Consider the following 23,065-nt stretch of genomic DNA (forward strand, 5'->3'; position numbering starts at 1 on the left):
GCTGAGTGCTCACTGTGTACCGTGCTGCTCTATGTGTATTATAGGCCTTGTCTTAATCCAACTTTCATGATAATCCTAGGAGGTAGGTGCTGTCACTTCTCTTAAAGATGAAGAACGAGCTCAGAGAGCTGTAATGACTTGCCCAAGGTAACACAGCTAGGAGGTAGAGCTGGGCCCCAAAACCTTCTGAAAGGTGACATATTAACCTAGCAGAATGTGATGTCCTGATTCTCTCAGCATGCAGTCACTGAGACCCTGCTCTCTGCTAGGTGCTGTGGTACATGGTGAGGATGCCAAGACACAGAAACAAGTCATACTACACTGGGATGGGTGTAACAGTTACAGGGGAGGGAATGGTTAATGCTCTGTGGACTTCCTGGAGGAGGGGTAGTCTGAGTTGTATCAGCCACTTCCCAGGTGGACAAGAGGGAGACTTGGCAGAGTCTACACTTAAGCAGAGAAAAGCGTACGAGTAATAGCACAGAGATTTGGAACATCGTAATGTATTGGGGGAAGGGAAGCAGAATGTGGTTCCTAGAGCAGAAAGGATAAGGAAAGTGAGGTGGGGGTGGGTTGGAGCTAGAAAGGTCTGCAGGGACTGGATCAGGGAGGACCAATGGCTCTAGGCTAGGGAGAGTGAGTGAGCAAGGCCAAGTGCTAGAGTGGAAATACAAAGCTGCTTGGAGGGCCACCTGGCTCTTAGGGGGCATAGGATGGAGAGCTCAGGAGTAAGAGAAGAGGAGACACAGACAGTCATAGCCACTTGTCTAGTCTGCCCGTGTTCCCCGAGCCCTATTGGCCACAGGATATGCAGATAAGTCCACGGTGGTGTATTAGAGACAGACACTGCAACCAGCGTTTTTGATGCCTCTGTTGAGGAAGGCATTGTGCCAGGTGCTGGCACAGATACAAAGATGAGGAAGATTCTATCCCTTCCATAGACAACCAGCAGAGAGAGACATTGTCATGAGCAAATTAGGGTGCTAAGTGCTGAGGAAAACATGTGTCCAGGGCACTGAGGAGCAGAGAGGACAGACACCCTGACTCTGGAAAGACAGGCTTTTTCAAGGAGGTGAGAGTTGAGTCTTGAAAGTGAGTAGGTCACACCATGGTCAAGAGGAAAGAGAGGGCATTGCATTTCAAGCAGAGGGAACAGCATGTGCAAAGGCACAAGAGAAGATAGGGACATATTTGGGGAAAAGTGGTTCCCCAAATATGGATGGAGCCTGGGTTGCCTGGTGGGGAGCAGCCTAAGAAGCCAGTAAGGACCAGCCCGTGTGTCAGATTGAAATGTTTGTGCATTACCTAAGGGCAGATAGTAGGAAGTTGCTGAGCAAAGGAGTGACATGAAAAGGTCTCTGATTTTAAGGAGATAGTGGGTGCGGGTGGGAGAGCTTGGAGGCAGGAGACCAGTGAGGAGGCAGGCAAAATAGACCAGGAGAGAAAGAAGAGGTCTGACCTTGAGCAGTGGCAGTAGGAATGATACCAAACCAAGTGGGCTCGCCTCCTGGTGAGTTAAATAAGACTCTACACCAGTGGAAGTTGTCTCACAAAGTAAAGTGTATTTGCAACAAATACTAGGCCATGAGGAATCATTTCCCAAGTTGTGGTGTCCCCGAACAAAGGGAAGCAGGAACTTTTATTTCGGTTGGGGAATGAATATTCAAAAGGGAGAGGTGGGTTATGCACTGCAGATTATGGTAATGAGGCTTAATCTCCGCTTGCAGAGATCGCATTAAAAATCAGGCAAGGTCATGGGCATAGCTCTTGTAAAGAGGCTTGGTTGCTTCAGAGTGGTTGCTGGTTTTGTCTCCTTAACATAAAAACACAACTTGGAAAAACAGTTAAATGCTTCCAAACCCACCCTTGAGTTCCTTGGGGCACTAGTCAGTGACAGGAAGAGAAAGGTAGTGCTCCCTTTCCTGACCATGAGTTCTAGAGTGGGGTTTTTGAGTTGTTTCCCTAAATGAGCCCACCAGGCACACAACTAGAGTTGGCAATTTGTTGTGACAGGACCTGGAAGCCCACATTGCTCTTTCTGCTTCCAAAAGGCATCTCCCTCTGGGACCAGTGACTTGAAGACATAGGCTTCCTCTGTGTGTTGAGGTGGAGGACAGGAGGACGGGCATGTCACTATGCAAAAAGGGAGGCCTACTATGTACCAGCCATAAATTCCATGATTCAAAAGGCACATGAACACTCAGAGCCTCAATTTCCTCATCTCTAAAAAGGGAGATCATATCCCTTGCTTTGTGTAACTTACAGGCTGTTCATTTGTTTATTCATTCAACAATTATTTATGGAGCACATACCATGTGCCAGATACTGTGCTAGGTGCTGGAGATACAGTGATGAACAACACAGGACCCACCCTTGCCTTCAGAGAGCTTACTGTAAGGACAAATGAAATAGCTCTGTTGACTATAAAGCACTGCACCTGTCTCATTCTTTTTCTACTTCTTATCTCCCAATAGGGTTGTAATCGGGTTTACTCTTGACTTCATTTCCCTACCTCTATATCCTTGAGCAAGTCACTTCCCCTCTCCAGATGATTCCTTTTTCATATCCAGCTCAAGGGTCTATGATTGGCTTTAATTACGAAAGGAAGGAATATCTTTCTGGGAGAAAAAGTTTCTAGGGGAGGAAATCTCACTATAAAGAGGAAATAGTAGCAGAAAAACCTGGGAACTCCCAGGCACGCTGAACTTTCTTTAGTAGGCATCCCTCCCAGTCTCTCTCCGCCCACTCCTTTCATATTCCGCCCCTATTCCCCGCCTTTAATAGCTGCGGTCTCTTTAAGTGTGCGCCTTGGTGTGAACTAGGCTGCAGGGCTGAAAGCGCGTTTCTTCGCTGGACTGAATATTGAGTTGTTTGTCCGTTTCGGGCTGCCGTCCTGCAGATCCGCCATATTGTCTGCTGAAGCTGCAGCTGAAGCTCGCCGCTCCCGTCGCCGCCGCCGCCGCCGCCGCCAAGTAGGAGCGAGCGGAGCCGCGATGGGTGAGTAAGGAAACCAGGCGATTGGGGACTCGAGCTGAGGCAGTCTCGGGGTTAGGGGTCTGGCGAGAGCCTGTCTCCGGTCTGCAGAGGATATCCGAGGCCCTTTCAAGTAGGTTTGAGGGGAGAAGCCAGGCCGGGAGTGCCGCTCAGGCCAGTTTGGGGCCGGGCTAGGGCCCATGCGGAGATCAGTCTTCGGGGGCTGGTTCTGGGGACACCTTGTCAAGCCTGGAGCCCCCACGTGGTGGCTCTAGGCCGGAGCCTACGCGTTCCCGGAGGCTAGAAAGGTGCCGACCCTCCGGCCTGCGCCGAGACTGGGGCTGGGGGACGGGCTCCCGGCGGCAGGCCCAGCCGGTGCTAAGGGAGCTCTCTCCAGGCGTGTGTTTGACCGACGCGCATCTTGACTGGATTCGGTGACTCCCCTGAACTCAGGGAAATGTTGCCTACGTCGCGGGTTGAGTCCTCCGTTGAGGAGACGCCAGGCGAGCCAACTCCAGGCCCGTAACCAGGGGCAGCCATGCCAAAGGCAGCCTGGGCCGTTCAAGGCCGGGAGAAGTTCCCGAGCCGAGGCGGAAATGGGGTGGTTCGGTTGGTCTCAGAGTGGACAGCCTTCGTAGTGGTAGAAAACCAAAGGCCGAGACTTCGTGGCCATATATAGGTCGGGGACTTCGGTTTCTGCGCCCGGCCCTGGTTAGGAGAAAAGGAGCGACCTGTTGCTCGTTCTGAAGGGACTCCAGCTGGCAAGGCCTGTGCTTAGAATACGATGGCCAAGTTTTTGGACTTAGGGACAGAACTGTCAGTGGTATTTCCTCTCCAGCAATAAAAACTATTAAATTTGCTAAGCTCTTCCTATGTGCAGGCATTGTTCTGACTGCTTTACATGTCACGTTTCACTTAAAGTGCACAGCCTAATGAGATACATACTACTGTTACCCCTATTTTACAGATGGGAAAACTGAGCCTTAGAGAGGCAAAGTAACTTACCCAAGGTCACACAGTGGCTAAACCAGAGTGATCACTCCAGAACCCTAGTTTATAGCTGCTGTTCTTTATGGCCTGGCCCCCTGGTGGTTGGGGTGGAAGAGGGGGGAAGAAAGCTTTTAACCCTAGGGAAAGTTGTAAAGGTGGTTTGCTGTGTTGTTTTTTTTGCTGGTGGGCCGACTTTGAAATCTTTAGTCTGAAGGAAACTGAAAAAACTCCAAAGTGAATTGCTAACCCCAGCTACTGCGTGGGGCGGGGGGGGGGGGGCGGCTAAATGAGATTCTAGGATTGAGTTTTGTAAGATTCCTGATTCTGAGGAAAGAAAAATTATTCCCTTGAGCTGCAATGCAGTGACTTCAGAATCAGATCTGGTATTTTAATCCTGCCTGCCACTTCCTAGCTCTCATCCAGAGAAGTCACTTAAATGTCAAATGCAGTAATGCATAAGGAAAGCATCTAGCACAGTCCACAATAAATGTTATGTTCCTTCCTTTCTGAGCCTTCCTTTCCTCATCTCTAGAAAGAGGGGAGGGGGCAGTGTTATCAAGGTGTTTGAGAACTAAATAACATAACACAAGCGTTTGGAGTCTAGTAAGGGCTCTATAAATATCAGAACAGATTCCTTTCCACCCTCAATGTTAGTTCCTTTCCCTTAAGCACTCTGGTTTCCAGAATCCTCCATTAAGACTGATAGGCCTGTCTTTATAACTGCAGCTTTATGTATCAATGAAAAATTTTAGGGGTTTTTATGTTATAGATTTTTGTGTTGGCCTTCAATTTCAGAAACCCTGGTGTCTCAAAGGGAAGTGGCTAATGTTTAGTTTATTAAGCTCAGTGAAATAAATTTGGTAGTGGTTTACTCAATTTTTATAGACTGGGGAACTACCTGAGAGAAGATAACACAGCTAGTAATCAGCAAAGCCAGAAGTGAGATTCTTACCCATTTTGCTGCCCGTAAACCTCTTACAAGACATAAGGTGTGAAGTAAAGTTAGTCCTTTTTTAGTAGACTTGGAAATGAAAGTTCTTCACTGGAGCAGCAAAATCTGACCAGAGGCCCGAAGGAGATTTTTAGTCTAGAGTCAGGCAGCCTCTCCTTTTCTCTCCAACTCCATTTCAGGTACCTCTCACCTGTGCCACTTTGTCTTTTTGAACATCCAGCTATTGGTGTGTGTTTGGAGTTTTTTGTTTTTGGCTGATTCTTATACCATGGGAGTGAAACTAGTGTAAGGATACATTTAATCCTGACGTCAAATCTGAGATAGTTTGGGTTATCCTCATTTATAAATGAGTAAACTGAGGCTTTCAGAAGATTAGGTGACTAGTCCAAGGCTGGTGATCTAAGCCCTTTGAGTGCTGGGGACACTAACAGGGCCTGCGTCACATTTCCATGAATCTAGAACCTGCTGTATTTCACTGCCTCTCAGGTATACTCTCCTTGAGCTCTGGCCTATATCCTATACTATTTCTCACTAGCCTTAAGAGACCTTTGTAGTGATTTCACTGCCATTAGGAGCCCTGTAGGCTTCATGCAGCTCTGGAAGTTACTTATTCTGACCCTTCCTATCAGAGACCACAGCCTCTCAAGACTAAGTCTTGGCAGATGCTGGTTGTTTTATCACCATTTCTGCCGTGTTGCTTCCCAGGAATCTGGCATCCCCTCCCCAGCCTCAGAGGGTGGGTCTTGATTAATATAAACTCTAAACCAGTCATTGTAATTCTATCTCCCTAGGCAGTGATTGCTTTAGGCATGGGCATGTGACGCAGTTCTGGCTAATTAGATGTGGAGAAAAGCCTAGGGGACTTCTGGAAAAGCCTTCCTCATTTCAAAGAGATTTGCCTGGTTTTATTATTTTTTGCCAGCTTATATTTTAACCCACGTATCACCAAAGTGTGAGAGCCTCAAAAAAAGACAGAGAGATGGGAAAGCTATAATGATAGCCAACACTTATATAGAACTCGCTATATGCTAGACACTAAGTTCTATAATATTAACTCATTTAATTCTCAGATTCTCATGTTCTACTTGAGGAAACTGAAGCACAGAGAGGTTTAGTAACTTTTGCAAGGAAAAGAGCTAGTAGAAGAACCACTTACTCAAGTAGTATGGTTCTAACCAAAATAGGGGCTATTAAGGTCTATATTCTGCCTCTGGAAAGGAAAGAGCCCTTTTCTGACTCTGAAATTGCCATTAGCAATGCTGGGATCATGAGGCAGAATTTATAATAATAAATAAGAGTAGGCAATTCTAAGGATGAGGATAGAAAAGATGGAAAAAATCTGATATCTTCATGATGTTTTTGAGCCACTGAACTAGCCAACTTGGGAACTGTCTTATCTCTGGGCTTAAATAGGATACCGAAGGCCCCTTCTAGGTTGCTTTTAGCTGCAAGTAACAAAACCTTTCTAACTGATAACGCTTCCAGGTCAGGAAGTAACTTAGCCCATCTCTTCTCTTAGTTTCCCTCCAGTCTTGCCCACCCACTCCACAGTTCATAACAGTTACTTGCAGAGAAGGCACTAAACCATCAATCACCACCTTAATGTCCCACAAGCATTGAACTCACTCCCTATGCCTGGACTTCTTTTCCTGCTTTTTTGTTGATGCTGGGATTATTGGCCCAGACACTAGAGCATAAGATAGAAACCATATCCATCTTTGGTTCCTTGCTCTTTTCTTCCCTTTCTATATAGCAATTATTGGATACTCTATGATCCTATTACTGAGGTCTTCCCTAAATTGCTTTGTGTAGGTTTCTCTCACAGCGTAGTCCCGCAAAGAATATTAATTCTGTGGTCTTTAACCTTGCTGAGTCTCAGGCTCCTCAGAGTGAAAATATGGATAATACTATATATTAATGTTGTTAGTGAAGAGTCAGTGAAGTACTAGATACAAAAAAATATCGTAGGTGCCGGCCCAGTGGCACAGCGGTTAAGTGTGCGCACTCCACTTTGGCGGCCCAGGGTTCGTAGGTTTGGATCCTGGGTGCGCACTGACACACCGTTTGTCAAGCCATGCTGTGATGGTGTCCCATATAAACTAGAGGAAGATGGGCACAGATGTTAGCCCAGGGCCAATCTTCCTCAGCAAAAAGAGGAGGATTGGCATCGGATGTTACCTCAGGGCTAATCTTCCTCACACATGCACGCACAAAAATATTGTAAATTGTAAAGGTGTTATTACTTCAGAAGCCCTCCAAATCTCTTCTGAGGCCTCCCCTACCACTACCAATTCTGCAGCAACGTTGCTAAAACACCCATCTGATCTTGTCACTCTTCTTAGTTTAGGAACTTTCACAGACTCCTTATTGTCTATAGGATAAAATCATAACCCATTGGGTATGGTATTCAAGGCCTTCCTATTGACTCTACTAATCTTATTCCATTTAATGTTTATCCACATATCTTGCATTCCATTCAGACTACCTCCTTAGTACCTTAGCATTCCTGGCAGAGAAAGTGACAAAAGCAATTCCTTCCCCACTCATCTTTTCCTTTGGAAATCTTCCTTGTTTTCCAGGATCTAATTTAAATGCTACCTACTTCATGATCTTTTCCCAAATATTTTGTGCCTTCCAAAGTGGAAGTGAATTCTCCTTCTGAATTCTAAGCACTTTGTTCTTGCCTTTCATATAGCTCTTATCATATTCTTTCTTTGTGTTACAGTTATTTCGTTCTGTAATGTAGTTAGTTCTTCGACTAGTTACTTAACCTCCAGAGCCTCATTTTCCTCATCTCTAAAATAGGGATAATAGTATCTACCTCATAGGAGTGTTAGAGAGATTAAATGAGTTGATGCGTGTAAAGCATTTTAGTATGGTGTTTAGCATACAGTAAGTACTCAATAAGCGGTAACTAATTATTGTTAGTCACTTAGTGAACAAATAAAGTGCTTATTATGTATCAGGCCCACTGCTAAATATAAAGATTAATCAGTTTGTCTTTGAGGGGTAGGCAGAAACATATTATGAATACTTGTCATACTTGGGGGCCGGCCCCCTGGCGTAGTGGTAGAGCCACGTAGAGCACGTGCTCTGCTGCTGGCGGCCCTGGTTTGGATCCTGGGCGCGCATTGATGCACTGCTTGTCAAGCCATGCTGTGATAGCATCCCATATAAAGTGGAGGAAGGGGCTGGCCCCGTGTCTTAGCGGTTAAGTGCGTGCGCTCCGCTGCTGGCGGCCCAGGTTCGGATCCCGGATGCGCACCGACACACTGTTTCTCCAGGCATGCTGAGGCCGCGTCCCACATACAGCAACTAGAAGGATGTGCAACTATGATGTACAACTATCTACTGGGGCTTTGGGGGAAAAAAATAAATAAATAAAATTAAAAAAAAATAAAAATAAAGTGGAGGAAGATGGGCACAGATGTTAGCCCAGGACCAGTCTTCCTCAGCAAAAAGAGGAGGATTGGCATGGATGTTAGCTCAAGGCTGATCTTGCTCACCGAAAACAAACAAACAAACAAAAAAACCATTTATCCATTTCGTGAATGTTGATTTAATTAAACCTAGATAACTTATAAATCCATTTAACTAGGCATACAAACTACAGTGTGATGCAGTATTTTAAATGTGAATGAACTAATATCCGCACTTGCTGGGTATAACTCCCAGCCTTCCTTCAGGAAAACTTGGCCATCTGGCCATTACACACACACGTATGATAAAGGTAAGCCTTATATTAGTATATATTATATATTAATATATTAGCATATATATTTTTTTTCTTCCTACATCCCAGTTGGTCTTTTTTCCCATACTTTGGAGACCAGTATAAAATGGTAAATATTTTGGATGGGGCAATCCAGAGTGCTATGGACGCATATAGTAAGGGAGCCCCAGACTAGGGGAATCAGGGAAGGCCCTTAAGCTAAGTGGGACCTGACCCATGCGTAGGAGTTCTTAGTGGCAGGGTGGGAATGATTATTTCAAAAGCGAAAGATTGGTAGACTAGATGGGTTGGTAGCATGAGGGGAATGATATTTGGATCACGATGACAGTGAAATGCCGTTGAAGGGTTTTAATCTCAGGAGTGACATCAGATTTATTTGTTTGTTTATATTACTTGCACTGCTCTGGGGAGAATGAATTAGACTGCAGTAAGATTCCAACTAGGAGGCTCTTTAAGGAGTTGGTTCTTAAATAGTGCGGTAGTCCTATCCAGAGGTGATAATGGCGAGTGAGGTAGTAATAGTAAGGAATTTGAGTTAGCAGGACTTGATTTCATCTGGAGGCTGAAGCACGAGGTGGGGTGGAATTAAGCATGACTCCTAGGCCTCTTGCCTTGAGCAGCAGAGTAAATAGTGATGCTGTTAACTGAGATGAGTTGAAATTTGAACGTTTTGGGGTGTCTCTGACTTCCAAGGGAAGGTGTCCAAAAAGCATTTGGATATATAGAAGTCTGGAGCTCAAGTGTAAGGTGTGGGGATGAAGATAGAGGTTTGATCGATCATCTATTTATGTCTATCTATATATGGTAACTGAAACCATGGGAATCACTGATAGCACCTACAGAAAATGTGTATCATGACAGATGGGAGGAAAAGAGAACCCCAAGGTACATCAGCTTTAATGTGCAGAAGAAAGGGATCAGCATCCAGAATTGGAAGAAGAAAACAAGGAGTGATTGATGTCTCAAAAAAAAGACAAAAGAGAGTATTTCAAGAAGAAGGAAATGGTTGTCAGGATTGACTGCTGCCGAGAGGACCAGCAAAATAAGGACTAAAAAGGTCTATTGAATTTCGCGTCATGCACTTGATCAGTGGCTTTTACAAAAACAGTTTTGGTGGCATAGAAGCAAATTGGAGTGGGCTAAGAAATGAGAGAGGAGAGGCAAACTGTTTCAAGAAGTTTGGAGTAAAGAGAGAAGGAACAGGTTAATGAGGCTCTTTTAAAGTCTAGGCAAGAAATCATGAAGACCCAAATTAGGGCAATGGCAGTAGAAATGGAGAAAAAGAGAGAGTCCAGAAATAATTAGGAAATAGAGCTGGCCGTGATTGGATGTGGGGATAGGGGAAAGGAGTTGTCAAGGGTGGTTCCCAAGTTTCTGGCTTGAAGAGCTGAGAAGATATTGATACAGATCTCTAATCTTTTATCAGTATTTCTCAACTCTTTCATTATCTCCCTCCTAAGGAGCCTTTTTTTTTCCCTAATGCATCCTCTCGTGAAATTTTAATACACAGATAACTGTATCTTTTTATGTATGGTAAGTATGTCTGTGCTTTATACATAAAAAAAAGTAAGCATAAAGCTTGCTTTTTATTCAATGCAAGGTTAAGAATGACTAAACAAAATTTTTAGGTTAAAAGTTAAATTAAAAAGCTATTTGCATTTAAATAACTTTTATAGCTTTATTTGCTGAGTAACTTTTAATGTAATTTATTTAATTATATAAATTGTAATGTATCAAATTGCATATTCAAGTTAGCATTTCTACATACATAATGTAATCCAAATTTTAAAAATCATTCAAAACTGTTCATTTTCCAGCAAAAGCAAAACAATAAAGATCAGTTTCTTAAAATTATTTTTAGTAAACTTTTTAAGTTTTGCTTGATATGAGAAATAACTTATAACTTAACAACCTGTTAGATATTCATTTAGATATTGTTGACATTCCTCTTTTCAGCACTTGGTGTAATTAGTCATGACAGATTTTAATTTGTAGAACTAAATATAAACTTTTAATTACCATATCTCATGTCGTACACAAAAGCCCTAAGGATCAAACATAACATCTCAAGTCATAATAGGCATGCACAGGCCGCCTCTTGTTCTGTCTTCAAGATCCAGCGATCAGTCAAGAGAAAGCCTCCCGGTCATGGCCATCTATTCGCCATAGCTTTGCAGTGCAGATCTTGCATACATTTTGTCTGCCTTCCATGAAGTCAGTGTCAGTGGTGCTCATGTAATACTTGAGAACCCAACGAGAGATATTAAATACTAAGGAGTAAGACTTTGTTGATAAGGTTGAGCTTTGGAGGACCACATACCATTGTAATATCTAAGTGTCCCCCCCTTCCCTATGAACCAGTTTCACCCTTTTGGGTGCAGTATTGCCCCCATTGAGAATGCATGCCTTAAAAGAAACCATTTAGGGGCCGGCAGGTGGCGTAGTGGTTAAGTTTGCGCATTCTGCTTCGGCTGCCCAGGGTTTGCGGGTTTGGATCCTAGGCGCAGACATACCGCTCATCAAGCCATGCTGTGACAGCATCCCACATACAAAAAACAGAGGAAGATTGGCACAGATGTTAGCTCAGGAACAATCTTCCCGTTTATGCCAGATATTTCAGAATTCTACTTGTTTAGATTTTAGAAAGGCATTATAGTACGTGTAACTTAGATAACACCTCCAGCGGGGTCTGAGATAGAGCCCAGATAGTCAGATATCATTAATATTTTGTAGCAAACCATTTGAATATTAATTAAGGGATGAATAAAGGCTATAAACAGTCTCATATTAGTTTTGTTCAACTTCTGCCACGCATGTTTTGAGGCTATATTTACTAAAAACCTTCCTTTTGATTTTAGAATTCCAAGTAAGGGATTGTGGACCATGAAATTAAGAGAAATATATAAGAAGCAGCTTTATGGAGAAGCTGATGACTTTAAAATTTTTTTAAAAAAACATTTGAGATGCTTATGGGACATGGGTGAAAGGAACTCCTTGAGTATTAGGTATGCAATTGCAGATGTAGAGTTGGAAGTCATCAGCATTTAAGTCTTCCAAAGAGGCAATAATTGTCTAATGAGACATGAGTTAAATTGTTCATTTTGGGGTGAGGTAAATGGTAGAGTCCTTTTAAAACACGGGCTTATTGGTTCTTACAGCCTAGCTTTGGAGGGAATGAAGATGGAATAGAAGGATAAAGATTAAGAGAAAGGAGCTGCAGTGTTAGGAGAAAGGAAAAGGAAAAACCACCTTTTAATATAGAGCAAGGAAATATAGCTGTCCTCTTTGACCCTAACTTCCTGGAAATTGCCCTCATGAGGAATTGAGGCCTCTTAGAGTGGGAGCTGAGAAGAAGGAAATACCATTGATTCAGCATCTAGGCCCTAGACACTTTCACATTACCTCATCAATCCTAGAGGGCTATAAAGTTTATCATCCTCATTTTATAGGTAATGGAAGGAGTAACTCAAAGATAGTGGGTAATTTGCCTATGTTTATGCAGTTGTGATTGGAACCCAGCTCACCTGACTCCCAAATCAGTGCTCTTTCCTGCTACATCATATTGGAAGGAGTTGATAGGGCTTGAGGGGTAACATTGGATGTCTGTCCATAGCATGTCTTCTGAGAGCAGAGAGGATTCCCTTTGTGTGGCCTCTCAGTCTGTCTCTTCTCCCCCATATTGTCCTGGGCCCTTCATGCATGGGGCCTCAGAAGATTGCCTCCCAAATTGAGCTCCTTCTTTTTAAATTAATATATATGGGTTAGAGAAATCCCTGCTTTTAATTTGTCAGAGGGCTATTGGAAAAGCCCTTTCTCATGTTACTAAAAGTTAAAATGAAGAGCTAATTAGAGGGATTTGTGTGATTCAGCCTACAGACAACGCAGAACCCTCCTTGTTCAGAGACTGGGGATGGAGAGGCATAGTGCTGCAGAACAGGGGCCAGGTAGCCAGCAGTTCACTGTTACATTGCAGAGACATTTTACTGTGTGGACCTTTGTTTTCATACCTCTCTAACCAAACTGGTCGTGTTCCTCAAACCAGCCTTGGGCTTTCTGATCTCTTAATCTTTGCTCCTGGTGGACTGCTCTCCCTCCCTACCCCTGTTACCTTCAGAAATATTAACCATCTAGACTTCAAAGACCACGTTAGAGCTTACCACTCAGTAAAGATAGTTCTCACTCCCACTCTCTAAACTCGTTGGACACTTAGATTCATTATCTTTTATATTTTCTTTTTTTGTTTTTTTTGGTGAGGCAGATTGGCCCTGAGCTTACATCTGTTGCCAATCTTCCTCTTTTTGCTTGAGGAAGATGGTCCCTGAGCTAACATCTGTGCCAATCTTCCTCTACTTTGTATATGGTACGTTGCCACAGCATGGCTTGATGAGCAGTGTATAGGTCTGCACCCTGGATCTGAACCTGTGAACCCTGGGCTGCCAAAGCAGAGCACGTGAACATAACCACTATGCCACTGGGCCAGCCCCATCTTTTATATTCTGGATGCTGTGAGACTAAACTAGGTTGTAAAGCTCCCTGAAGGCAGATACCTTTACACAGTGCCTGGCACACACATTTTTAAAAATGAATAATAAATCACTTGTCAAATTTATTTGAGTCAGTTTGGAGATAACCATTTGGATTTTATATATATATATATTTTTTTTTTTTCTTGATTCCTTGAACAGCGTTGAGTGCTTAGGAGATACTCAGTGAATATTTTGAGGTTTGCTTAAATGGAAGTTAAGCTCTTTGGTTTCCCAACTTTAAGTAATTTATTTTATTTCCTTGTGGTACCTGGTGGTAGCAGCAATGGAGTGTCCCTAGGAAGGTGAGAGCCACCGGATTCTGCACAGTCTACAAGGGATAGTTGGAAATTTTCTTTTGGAGAAACTGTTTGGATTGTCGCTATCCTAGTCTGTTCCTATGTCTCTTATCACCCCTTCCTTCCCCTCCCTAGATCTGAGCATTGCGTTTACATATAGACGCAAGGGCTAAAAGGACTAGTAATTCCTAGGAGAGAATTAGGATTAGAGAACTGGGACTGTGAACTGTCCGGTTGATTCAGTACCTCAGTGTGCCATACTTCACTTGGACCCTGAGCTTTGAATATGTAGTTGTGTGTGCAGAAGATAGTTTTCCCCATGTGGTCTTTTAGCCAAACCGCCTAGTTTTCAGCTTTGTTTCCTAGAATGATCACTGTTCAGCTCAGTCCTGTGGGGATCTGCCGAATATGAGCAGCCTTATTGTGGCCCCATTGTGGACTGACCCAATTGTCCATAGAGGAGTCTCTCCCATTGTCTTGGTGACTGGCGGTTCTGACAGGCTTGCAAATAACACCCTGAGAGCCCCATGCTGTCAGACCTGTTTCATACTGTTTTCTTGTTTGCAGTATTTCCTGGTCATGAATCTCTGAGAGATATTCCAAAGTTTGAAAAACTGTTATCAAACCTGATCTTACCTTACCAGCACAGCATTTTAGTATTTACAAAGTACTTTCATGTATATTTTCATTTGATCTTCACTGTAACTCTGAGGTAGACAGGGTAAGGGTAGGAAAATTGAGATACAGATAAGTGACACCCAAGGTTGTACATTTATTAAGTAGCAAGACCAAAGTTCAGGTTGTCTGGCTTTGTAGCTCCTTTCACCACTTCCACAGTTTCCAGTGTGCTTGTTAGTGGTCCATCCAACACAGCTGCCTTCTCTCAGCCTAGATATTTCTTTCTGATACAAACCCTTGTAGATATTCTGTCCATTCACATAATATTGAGCTTTTTAAAAAGATTGTCAGACCCCACACCAGACTTAAATGGCATTTATCTCAGCTCATCCTATTTCCCTCAATTTTGTATCATTAATGCAGCTGCTACCACCACCAATCACTCCCTTCTACACACACACACCCCCCTACACACCTGCCGCCACCACCAATCACGCCTTCCTACACACACACCTGCCACCACCACCAATCACTCCCGCCTACACACACACACCTGCCACCACCACCAGTCACTCCCGCCTACACACACACCTACCACTACCACCAATCACTCCCTCCTATACTCACACACCTACCACCACCACCACCAATCACTCCTTCCTACACACACACACACGCACACACACACACACACAACCTGCCACCACCACCAATCACTCCCTCTTACACATGCGCGCACGAGGGGGGCTTCAAAGACAAGAACAGGGAAGATTAACTAGGTTGGTTTTGTTTTTCCTTTGAAGTGGCAAATAGCCTTCAAATGACTACATTACTACCTGCCAGTCCATACAATTTTCTGCTTCTGTTCATATCAGTGTTGGTATCATCTGATATTTGTATTCCCTATTCCTGGTAAGAACTGGACCACACTTCATTTGAGGTATTGAGTCAGGCAATGGTTAGGGTGGTAGAATCCAAGGCTGAACATTGATACCTCTTCCAGGAAATACCAAGGGAGTCCCCTTGTGGCTAGTATGCTCTTGTGTAAAGTACAGATGGCCCCTCACTTACGATGTTGCGACTTAGGATTTTTCAGCTTTACAGTGGTGCAAAAGCAATACTCATTCAGTAGAAACCGTACTTGGAATTTTAAATTTTGATCTTTTCCCAGGCTAGCAATATATGTTATAATACTCTCTCATGATACTGGGCAGTGCAGTGAGCCACAGTTCCCAGTCAGCCACGCTATCACGAGGCTAAGCAACTGGTACGCTTACAACCATTCTGTACCCATACAGTCATTCTGTTTTTCACTTTCAGTACAGTATTAAATAAATTACATGAGATATTCAACACTTCATTATAAAATAGGCTTTGTGTTAGATGATTTTACCCAAGTGTAGGCTAAGGTAAGTGTTTTGAGCATGTTGAAGGTGGGCTGCACTAAGATATGATGTCGAGTAGGTTAGAAATGTATTAAATACATTTTCGGCTTACAATATTTTCAACTTAGAATGTTGAGGGGCTTAACCCCATCGTAAGTCAAGGAAGATCTGCATGTGTAATGGAGAGAGCATTGACTTTAGTCAGAAAGACCTGTTTTCAACTCGCCCACTTATTAGCTGGGTCCTTCTGCAAGTTATACCTCAGTTTCCCTACCTCTAAAATGGGGGTTCTACATGAGCTCAGACTTAAAAGCTAAGCAAATTGTTAGTAAATCATTACGAATCAAATTTGAATTTTCCATAGGAACATCCCCTCTGTAGAGGTTAGAGATTGACTTTGTGATATTTGAAAGATCTTTCAAAAGGAATATCTTGAGTTTTAGTCTGGATTTAGTAGTTAAAACCTTTTCACCATGGCCAGAGACTTTGGAAAGCATTATGGACTGAACTCAAGAAGACTGCTTCACATCTAGCAGTGAGGTCACAGGTGTTTGATTTTCTTGGCGGGAGCGTCGTGATCCTTGCCTGCCTTGGTGCGTGATAGAGGTCTCCTAGCAGGACATGGAAATAAGTAATTTGACACAGGAAAGGAACTTGTTGAATACTGCAGTAGTTTGTGGGTTTAATCATAAAAATCGTTAACTTTGAAGGCATCTCAGTTAAAGATAAATTCATTAAGAAAGAACTCATGTGGATCACTAGTTTATTTTGATTATCCTGATGTGCTAATTACTATATATAATGCCTAAGAAGAACAGGTATGCAAAAGAATGAAGTTGGACCCCTGCCTTACACCATATACAAAAATTAACTCAGTAGATCAAAGACTTCAATCTAAAGAGCTAAAACTATGAAACTCTTTTAAGAAGACATAGGAGTAAATCTTCATGACCTTAAATTGTCAACAGTTTCTTAGATATGACACTGAAAGCACAAGCAACCAAAAAAATAAAAAAGATAAATTGGACTTAATCAAAATTTAAAACTTTTGTGCTTCAAAGGACACCATCATGGATAATGAGACTTATGTAAGTGCTCACTCATATTGCTTTATTTTGGCTGCCAGGTAAGCTGACATGTCAAAATGCAGCTCAGTTTTAATAATTAAATGATTCTTTAAGTCCTGCTTATCTGCATTCTTCTTTGCCCATTTACTATACAAATTTGTATAGAATTTGGAAATTCTATACAGATATACAAATTCTATAGAATTGGAAATTCTATACAGATCCTTTGGAAAACTGAAGCTTAAAGTGTTGGATGAAACATTTGAGAGCATGTGTGTGCTTTGTGCTGTAGACTCAAGATTCTTGCTGTTGAAGATTTAATGGTCTAGAAGTGAGAGGTGGTGAGTTGTGAACTAAAACTGTCTTTGGAGGTTGTCAGTAGTCAGTAACCAATTTGGGGTAACTAGTGTCAAAGAAACAAAGCTAGACACTAAAGTGGTAAGGACAAATTTTAATCGGTAATATACTATTGCAATAGGGAAAAGTGCAAACTGAACTCAGCTTCAATTTGTACTGAAGTAACTGGGCATTTGAAAAGGTGTATGAGGGAATAGAGGCATGGTTGGTGAGAGGGAGAGGGAGCTCGGTAGAGTCAGGGAAGTGAAAAATTATCAAATGTGAGGAAGGGGAGTTGGTCCATGTGAAACCCATCTGGGTTTGCTAACTGGTGCTTATTGAAGTTAGACTCCTACCTTCCCACAGAGCCTGGGAGACAGGGACCCTATTTTCAGGTGTTAGCTAAAACAAACAGTAAATTCTTCTGGCAGTCTTGAGATTTTCTCAGGCAGGCACTTTAAGAGGGGCTAGGGTCATCCTAGTGATGTGACCTTGAGCTCTGAAGTAACTATGTCATTGTTTTGTTCAAATCTTTATAGGCCATGGTTGAGGCCTAGTTGAGAAAGGGCTCAGAGGAGCCTGGATAGAGTTTGGTTAAGGAGAGGATCTTCAGCACAGGTAAAAATCAGTTTACCAACCTCCTGTCTTTGGCGGGGAGAAAGTTCGTGGCTTGGCTGACTTTTAAGACCAGGTGAATGGTAATGGCATTAACTCTGAACTATAGGAAGATAGGAGAAGAAACTGGTTTAAGGAGAAAGACAGTGAGGTGGAAATAGCCAGTTGGCATTTGGAAATATACTTTCAGGCAAGAGGTTGTGACAATAGGGATTTGGTACTTGATGTAAAAGTGGAGGTTGAAGCTAAGGGAAATCACTTGGAGAGGGGGCTGCTTCTGAGACCAAAGGCAGAATTTTGATACACACTGACATTGAGAGATTGGCAGTGGAAAAGGAACACAGTAAGAAACCTTAGAAAGTGTGGTTGGAAAGGTAAGAGAAGAACTGGAGAGGATGCCATCAGAATCGTGGGTAGAGTTTCAAGAAAGCAAAAGGGATCATCAGTGTGAAATTAGAAAGTCAAATAGAATGATTACTGACAGGGTCACTGGATTTAGTAGCCTAAAGTGTCTTTTTCTGAGGCATCTGTGTCCTGCAGTCTTACAGCAGAGCACTTTTATTCAGTTTTCATATCAATTTTGGAGGAAACCTATGCTTTCTGTGTTTCTAGTAAGAAACCCTTCTAAAGTCTTTCTTTGGAAGTTCTGCTCCACTCCAGTCACAAGGAAGATCCTTTGCTGTACACTTCTTCACTTACTGGCAAACATTAAGCAATTATTATAGCTAAACCTTGTGTCTGGGACAATGTAGGTGTTCAATAAGGAATAAATATTTGAACAATGGTTCGTTGAACAAATGTGTATGTATGATATTATTATAGATGCTGGGGATACAGCAAAGGTCTCTGCCTTTGTAGAACTTAACACATCCTATGGAGGAGAACAGACACAGGTTGTAAATAGTGTAATGAAGGAAATAAAACAGGTGTTCTGATGAAAATAGAGTAGCTTACTTTGGGTTAGAGTAACGACTGAAAGAACTGGCAATTCTGAGAGCTAGAGAAGAGCATTGTGGGCAGAAAGAAAACAAAGTATGAAGACTGCAGCTGGAAACAGCTTGATGGGTTCCAAATACTGAGAGGGTCATTGTGACAGGAGCATATGATGAATGAGGGTAAAGTATTGAATGAAATGAGATGAAGATATAGGCAGAGCCTTGAATTGTGAAGAAGATTTTATTCTACATGGGAGCAGTGGTGTGCTCTGGTTTTATTGTGTGGTGATGGATTGAGGGGAAAAGAGGGAGGTTGTTTTAGTAGCCAGGCAAGAGATGATAGTGATTTGGATGGGGTGGGGGTCAGGAATTGAAAGAGATGTAAATACATTCAAGATATATTTTGGAGATAAAACCAGGACAAGATTTGGCAATAGATTAGATGAAAGAGGTGAGAGAAGGTTTGGGATATTAAAGTGAAGATTTCGATAGCTAGTTGAATATATGAATCTGGAGCTCAAGGGAAAGGGCTGGGCTGGGGACATAAATTTGGGAGTTATGGAAATGGATGAAATCACCTAGAGCGAGAGTGAAGACAGAAACCGGTATGTAGATGTAGGGAGGAGGAGGAGGCATTAAGAGAGACTGAGAAGACTGGATGAGGTCAGGAGTGGTGCCAAGAAAACTGGGTGTTTCCAAGAGATGAGATTAGACAGCTTTTGAGGGGTTAAGAAGAGGACAGAAATTTCTGTCCTTTAGATATGGCAATATGGAGGTTGTTGATGACCTTGATAAAAGCATTTTCATTGGAGTAGAAAGAATGGAAGTCAAATTTGAAGAGTTAGAAGAGTGAACAGAGCACACAGAGATTCAACAATATTGGTAATGCCTATTTTTTAAAGTTGGTCATTTCATTATGCTTTATATCTTACACATAAAATATGTAATAATCAAGAAACATGTCACAATAAAATTAAAGTGAATGGAGACTTAGAGTATGTAGATGACTTTCAAGAAGAGAGAGCTGGTTACTGTCTTATCAAATTTAGTATCATTTGGGCAACCTGCCATTAAGTGCCTCCTGATGTGATGTAGTATGAAACGCTATATGTATTCTTGCCAAAAATTTTTTTTTGTTGAGGAAGCTTCGCCCTGAGCTAACATCTGTTGCCAATCTTCCTCTGTTTGCTTGAGGAAGATTGTCGCTGAGCTAACATCTGTGCCAGTCTTCCTCTACTTTGTATGTGGGACGCTGCCACAGCATGGCTTGATGAGTAGTGTATTAGGTTTGTGCCCGGGATCTGAACCACCAAACCTCAGGCCACCGAAGTGGAGTGTGCAAACTTAACCGCTATGCCACCAGGCTTGCCACCTGAAAAGTATTTTTAACCTGAATCTATTATAGCTCCTAGACCTAACTTCAGTTTTACAAGAAACAGAGAATTAGGGGTATAAGTTAATGACACAAAACCAGAATGTGGGGCATTCATTAAGGCAACTGAGCTAGTCTCTTCAGAAAGTTAGTATCCACAAATAAATAAAAGAGTTGGAGGAGAGGAGGACAGGGACTTTGTAGGTTAAAAGTGACCAAATGTTGGAATAATGATATTATAATTTTAAAAAACATTTTTATTGTTTGGAGTTACATACTGTAATATATGTGGATGAAATGACATGTCAGGAATTTGCTAAAATAATACAGGGTCTAGGAGTAGATGGAAGCATAGGTGAATGGCTGCTAGTTGATTACTGAGTCTGGATGATGATTGTATTGAGATTCATGTTATTTACTATTCTGTCTACTTTTGTATATATTTTGAAATTTCCATAATAAAATGTTAAAATAAAAGACTAAATACGATGAGTGAACCTTGACTGGGTTCTGGTTTCGGGGGGGGGAAACAGCTATAAAAACTATTTTGAGATAAGTAAGGAAATTTGAGTATGGACTAGATAATAGGTGTTTTGTTAATTTTCTTAGGTTTGAAATGGTATTGTGGTTATGTAAGAAGGTCGTCATTATGAGATGCATACTAAAGTAAATAAGGTAAAGTACCATGTCATGACATTTGCAACTTTTATTTATTTATTTATTTTTTTGTGAGGAGATCAGCCCTGTGCTAACATCTGCCAATCCTCCTCCTTTTTGGCTGAGGAAGACTGGCCCTGGGCTAACATCCGTGCTGATCTTCCTCCACTTTATATGGGACGCCACCACAGCATGGCTTGCCAAGCAGTGCATCAGTGCACACCCGGGATCTGAACTGGCGAACCCCAGGCCACCGCAGCGGAGCACGTGTGCTTAACCGCTTGTGCCACTGGGCTGGCCCCGCAATTTCTAAATGTTCAGTTTAAAAAAGTATATATATATATATATACACACACACATATATCATATGTACATCTGATAGAGTAAAACAGATATGGCATTTTTAAAAATTGTTGAATCTGGGGCCAGCCCAGTGGCATAGTGGTTAAGTTCGCTTGTCCTGCTTTGGCGGCCCAGGGTTGCAGGTTTGACTCCTGGGCACGGACTGACATACCGTTCATCAAGCCTTGCTGTGGTGGCATCCCTCATACAAAATAGAGGAAGATGGGTACAGATGTTAGCCAGAGCCAATCTTCCTCAGCAAAAAGAGAAAGATTGGCAACAGATGTTAGCTCAAGACCAATCTTCCTCACCAAAAAAAAAACAATTGTTGAATCTCAGAGGAGAATTTATAGATGTTTATTGTACTCTTTCAAAATTTCAGTGTTTGAATAATTCATAATGAAAAGGTGGCAGAAAAAATCATATTGCTATTCATGAGAACAGAGAAATGGGGCAGTAAGTAGCTTGAGGAGGATGGTGAATGAAAAGATGTACTCACAAGTGTCTGGCTGATTTCTTGGTATGAAGAATTGCAGCTGGTGAGATTCCTGAACTATTCCTATGGTGCTGATTTTAGCTAGCAAAGTTGTAAATCAGCAATACCAAAATTTTGCCCTAAGTGTTGAGTGCATTCACAGTAATATATCTACTAGGTAGACCAGCAAGATTTATCTATTAGTAGACCAGCAAGAAGATAGGCAAAATTTAAACCAGTCTGTGTTGTTTTCTTATGGCATCTTTGATAAGAAACCAGGCCAGGTAAATTTTAGAACATCTTTGAAAATGTTTGCATTTGTTAGTCTCTGTATCTTTTACTTGTATATTATGTGGTATTTTCCCACTCTTCCAATCCCAACATCGTGGCTTGCCTTATCTGCTTTGGAGGAATTTTGATTTAATTAATTCTGATGGTTTAGGTGTTCAGTCAGGGTCAGATGGACTTCAGTTTTACGGTTGGTTGGATTTGTGGTCTAGGGAGAGAACTCATTGCAAAAGGAAAACCTGTACTGTGAAAATGAGTTCCTAAAAATTAGATATGGTGGGTGAAGACGGGAACTCTTAGACAAACATCTTTAGTACAGTTTTCAGTTGCTTCCTGTTCATATGCACTAATTAGAGAATTGATTGCCAGTAATTCTCAAGTTAAAATGACTGTGAGTAAATAGATCAAGCTAGACAGAACCTAGTCTAAAGGCAGGAGCCAAATTGAATAGAATTATATGTGTGTTGGGAGGATGGAAAGTAGTAGTTCTCAGAGGTTGGATGAAAAGAGGAGGCCTTTGGAATTCGAGGGTCTAGATCCCAGTCCCAGCTTCACAATTTAATAGCTGGATGATCTTGTGCAAGTTACAGCCCCACTGAACTTGGTTCCTTAGCTGTTAAGTGGATATGCTAGTAATTGACTAATCTTTCTCATAGGTTGTTATAGGGGTTGATGAGATCCTGCGTATGCAAACATTTTTTGAAAACAGAAGCATGATGCTGGGATTTATTTGATTATTATCCTCAAACCAAGGGCTTAGAACAGCTGATTTCACTCTGGCCCCTGTCAAAATTTTGTTTGGCTGGCACAGTATTGTAAAAATTGAGTATGATGCAATCCCTGCTGTGCTATTATAACTGTCCCGTTAAAAATCATTAACCTCTTTACCTTTTAAGGCATTTGAGTTTGTGGTTAACTGAGATCCTGGGATGTGAACAGATTTGTTTCTTTTTTTGGGGTGAGGAAGATTGACCCTGAGCCAACATCTGTTGCCAATCCTCTTTTTGCTTGAGGAAGATTGTTGCTGAGCTAACATCTGTGCCAGTCTTCCTCTATTTTATATATGGGATGCCGCTGCAGCATGGCTTGATGAGCGGTGCCTAGGTCTGCACCCAGGATCGGAACCTGTGAACCCCGGGCCGCAGAAGCAGAGCTGGAGAGGTTAACCACTGTGCCACGAGTCCCAGATTTGTTTCTTTATTGGTGATGGAGCAGTCAGTACCCAACCCAGAATTCTGATGAATTTGCTGTTACCAATAGCTTCCCTTTTCAGGAAATGAAAAGAACCTAGAGTCTGGGACCAAACAGGTCAGGGCTGACTTACTAGCTTCCTGCCTTGTCACTTAACCTCTGAGTCTCATTTTTCTCATCTGTAAAATAGATTCTCAGGATTGTTGTGAAGATTAGAGACTATATGTACAAAGAGCTTGGCACATTATTAAACCTTACTAGCTTGCTAAGGCTATGGGCTCTATATCCCAGTATACTCGTTCTCCTCTCTTTTT

The 23,065-nt window shown here is 42.2% G+C and overlaps 1 protein-coding gene across 2 annotated transcripts in view; it reads left to right on the top strand.

Annotated features, from left to right (window-relative positions):
- Nucleotides 1-2,853: 2,853 nt before the first annotated feature.
- KPNA6 (karyopherin subunit alpha 6) overlaps nucleotides 2,854-23,065 on the top strand; it is a 51,374-nt gene continuing 31,162 nt past the window's right edge. The window contains exon 1 of one of the 2 annotated variants that reach the window (XM_058553532.1): nucleotides 2,854-2,997. In XM_058553532.1, coding sequence (XP_058409515.1) covers nucleotides 2,994-2,997 — 4 coding nt within the window. In that variant the 5' untranslated portion in view covers nucleotides 2,854-2,993. Of the gene's footprint in view, nucleotides 2,998-3,037; nucleotides 3,107-23,065 lie in introns of those variants that run through there. The other variant, XM_058553533.1, reaches the window with a different exon arrangement.

The sequence above is a fragment of the Diceros bicornis genome, chromosome 13, assembly GCF_020826845.1.
Source record: "Diceros bicornis minor isolate mBicDic1 chromosome 13, mDicBic1.mat.cur, whole genome shotgun sequence".
NCBI classification, from domain to species: Eukaryota; Metazoa; Chordata; class Mammalia; order Perissodactyla; family Rhinocerotidae; genus Diceros; species Diceros bicornis.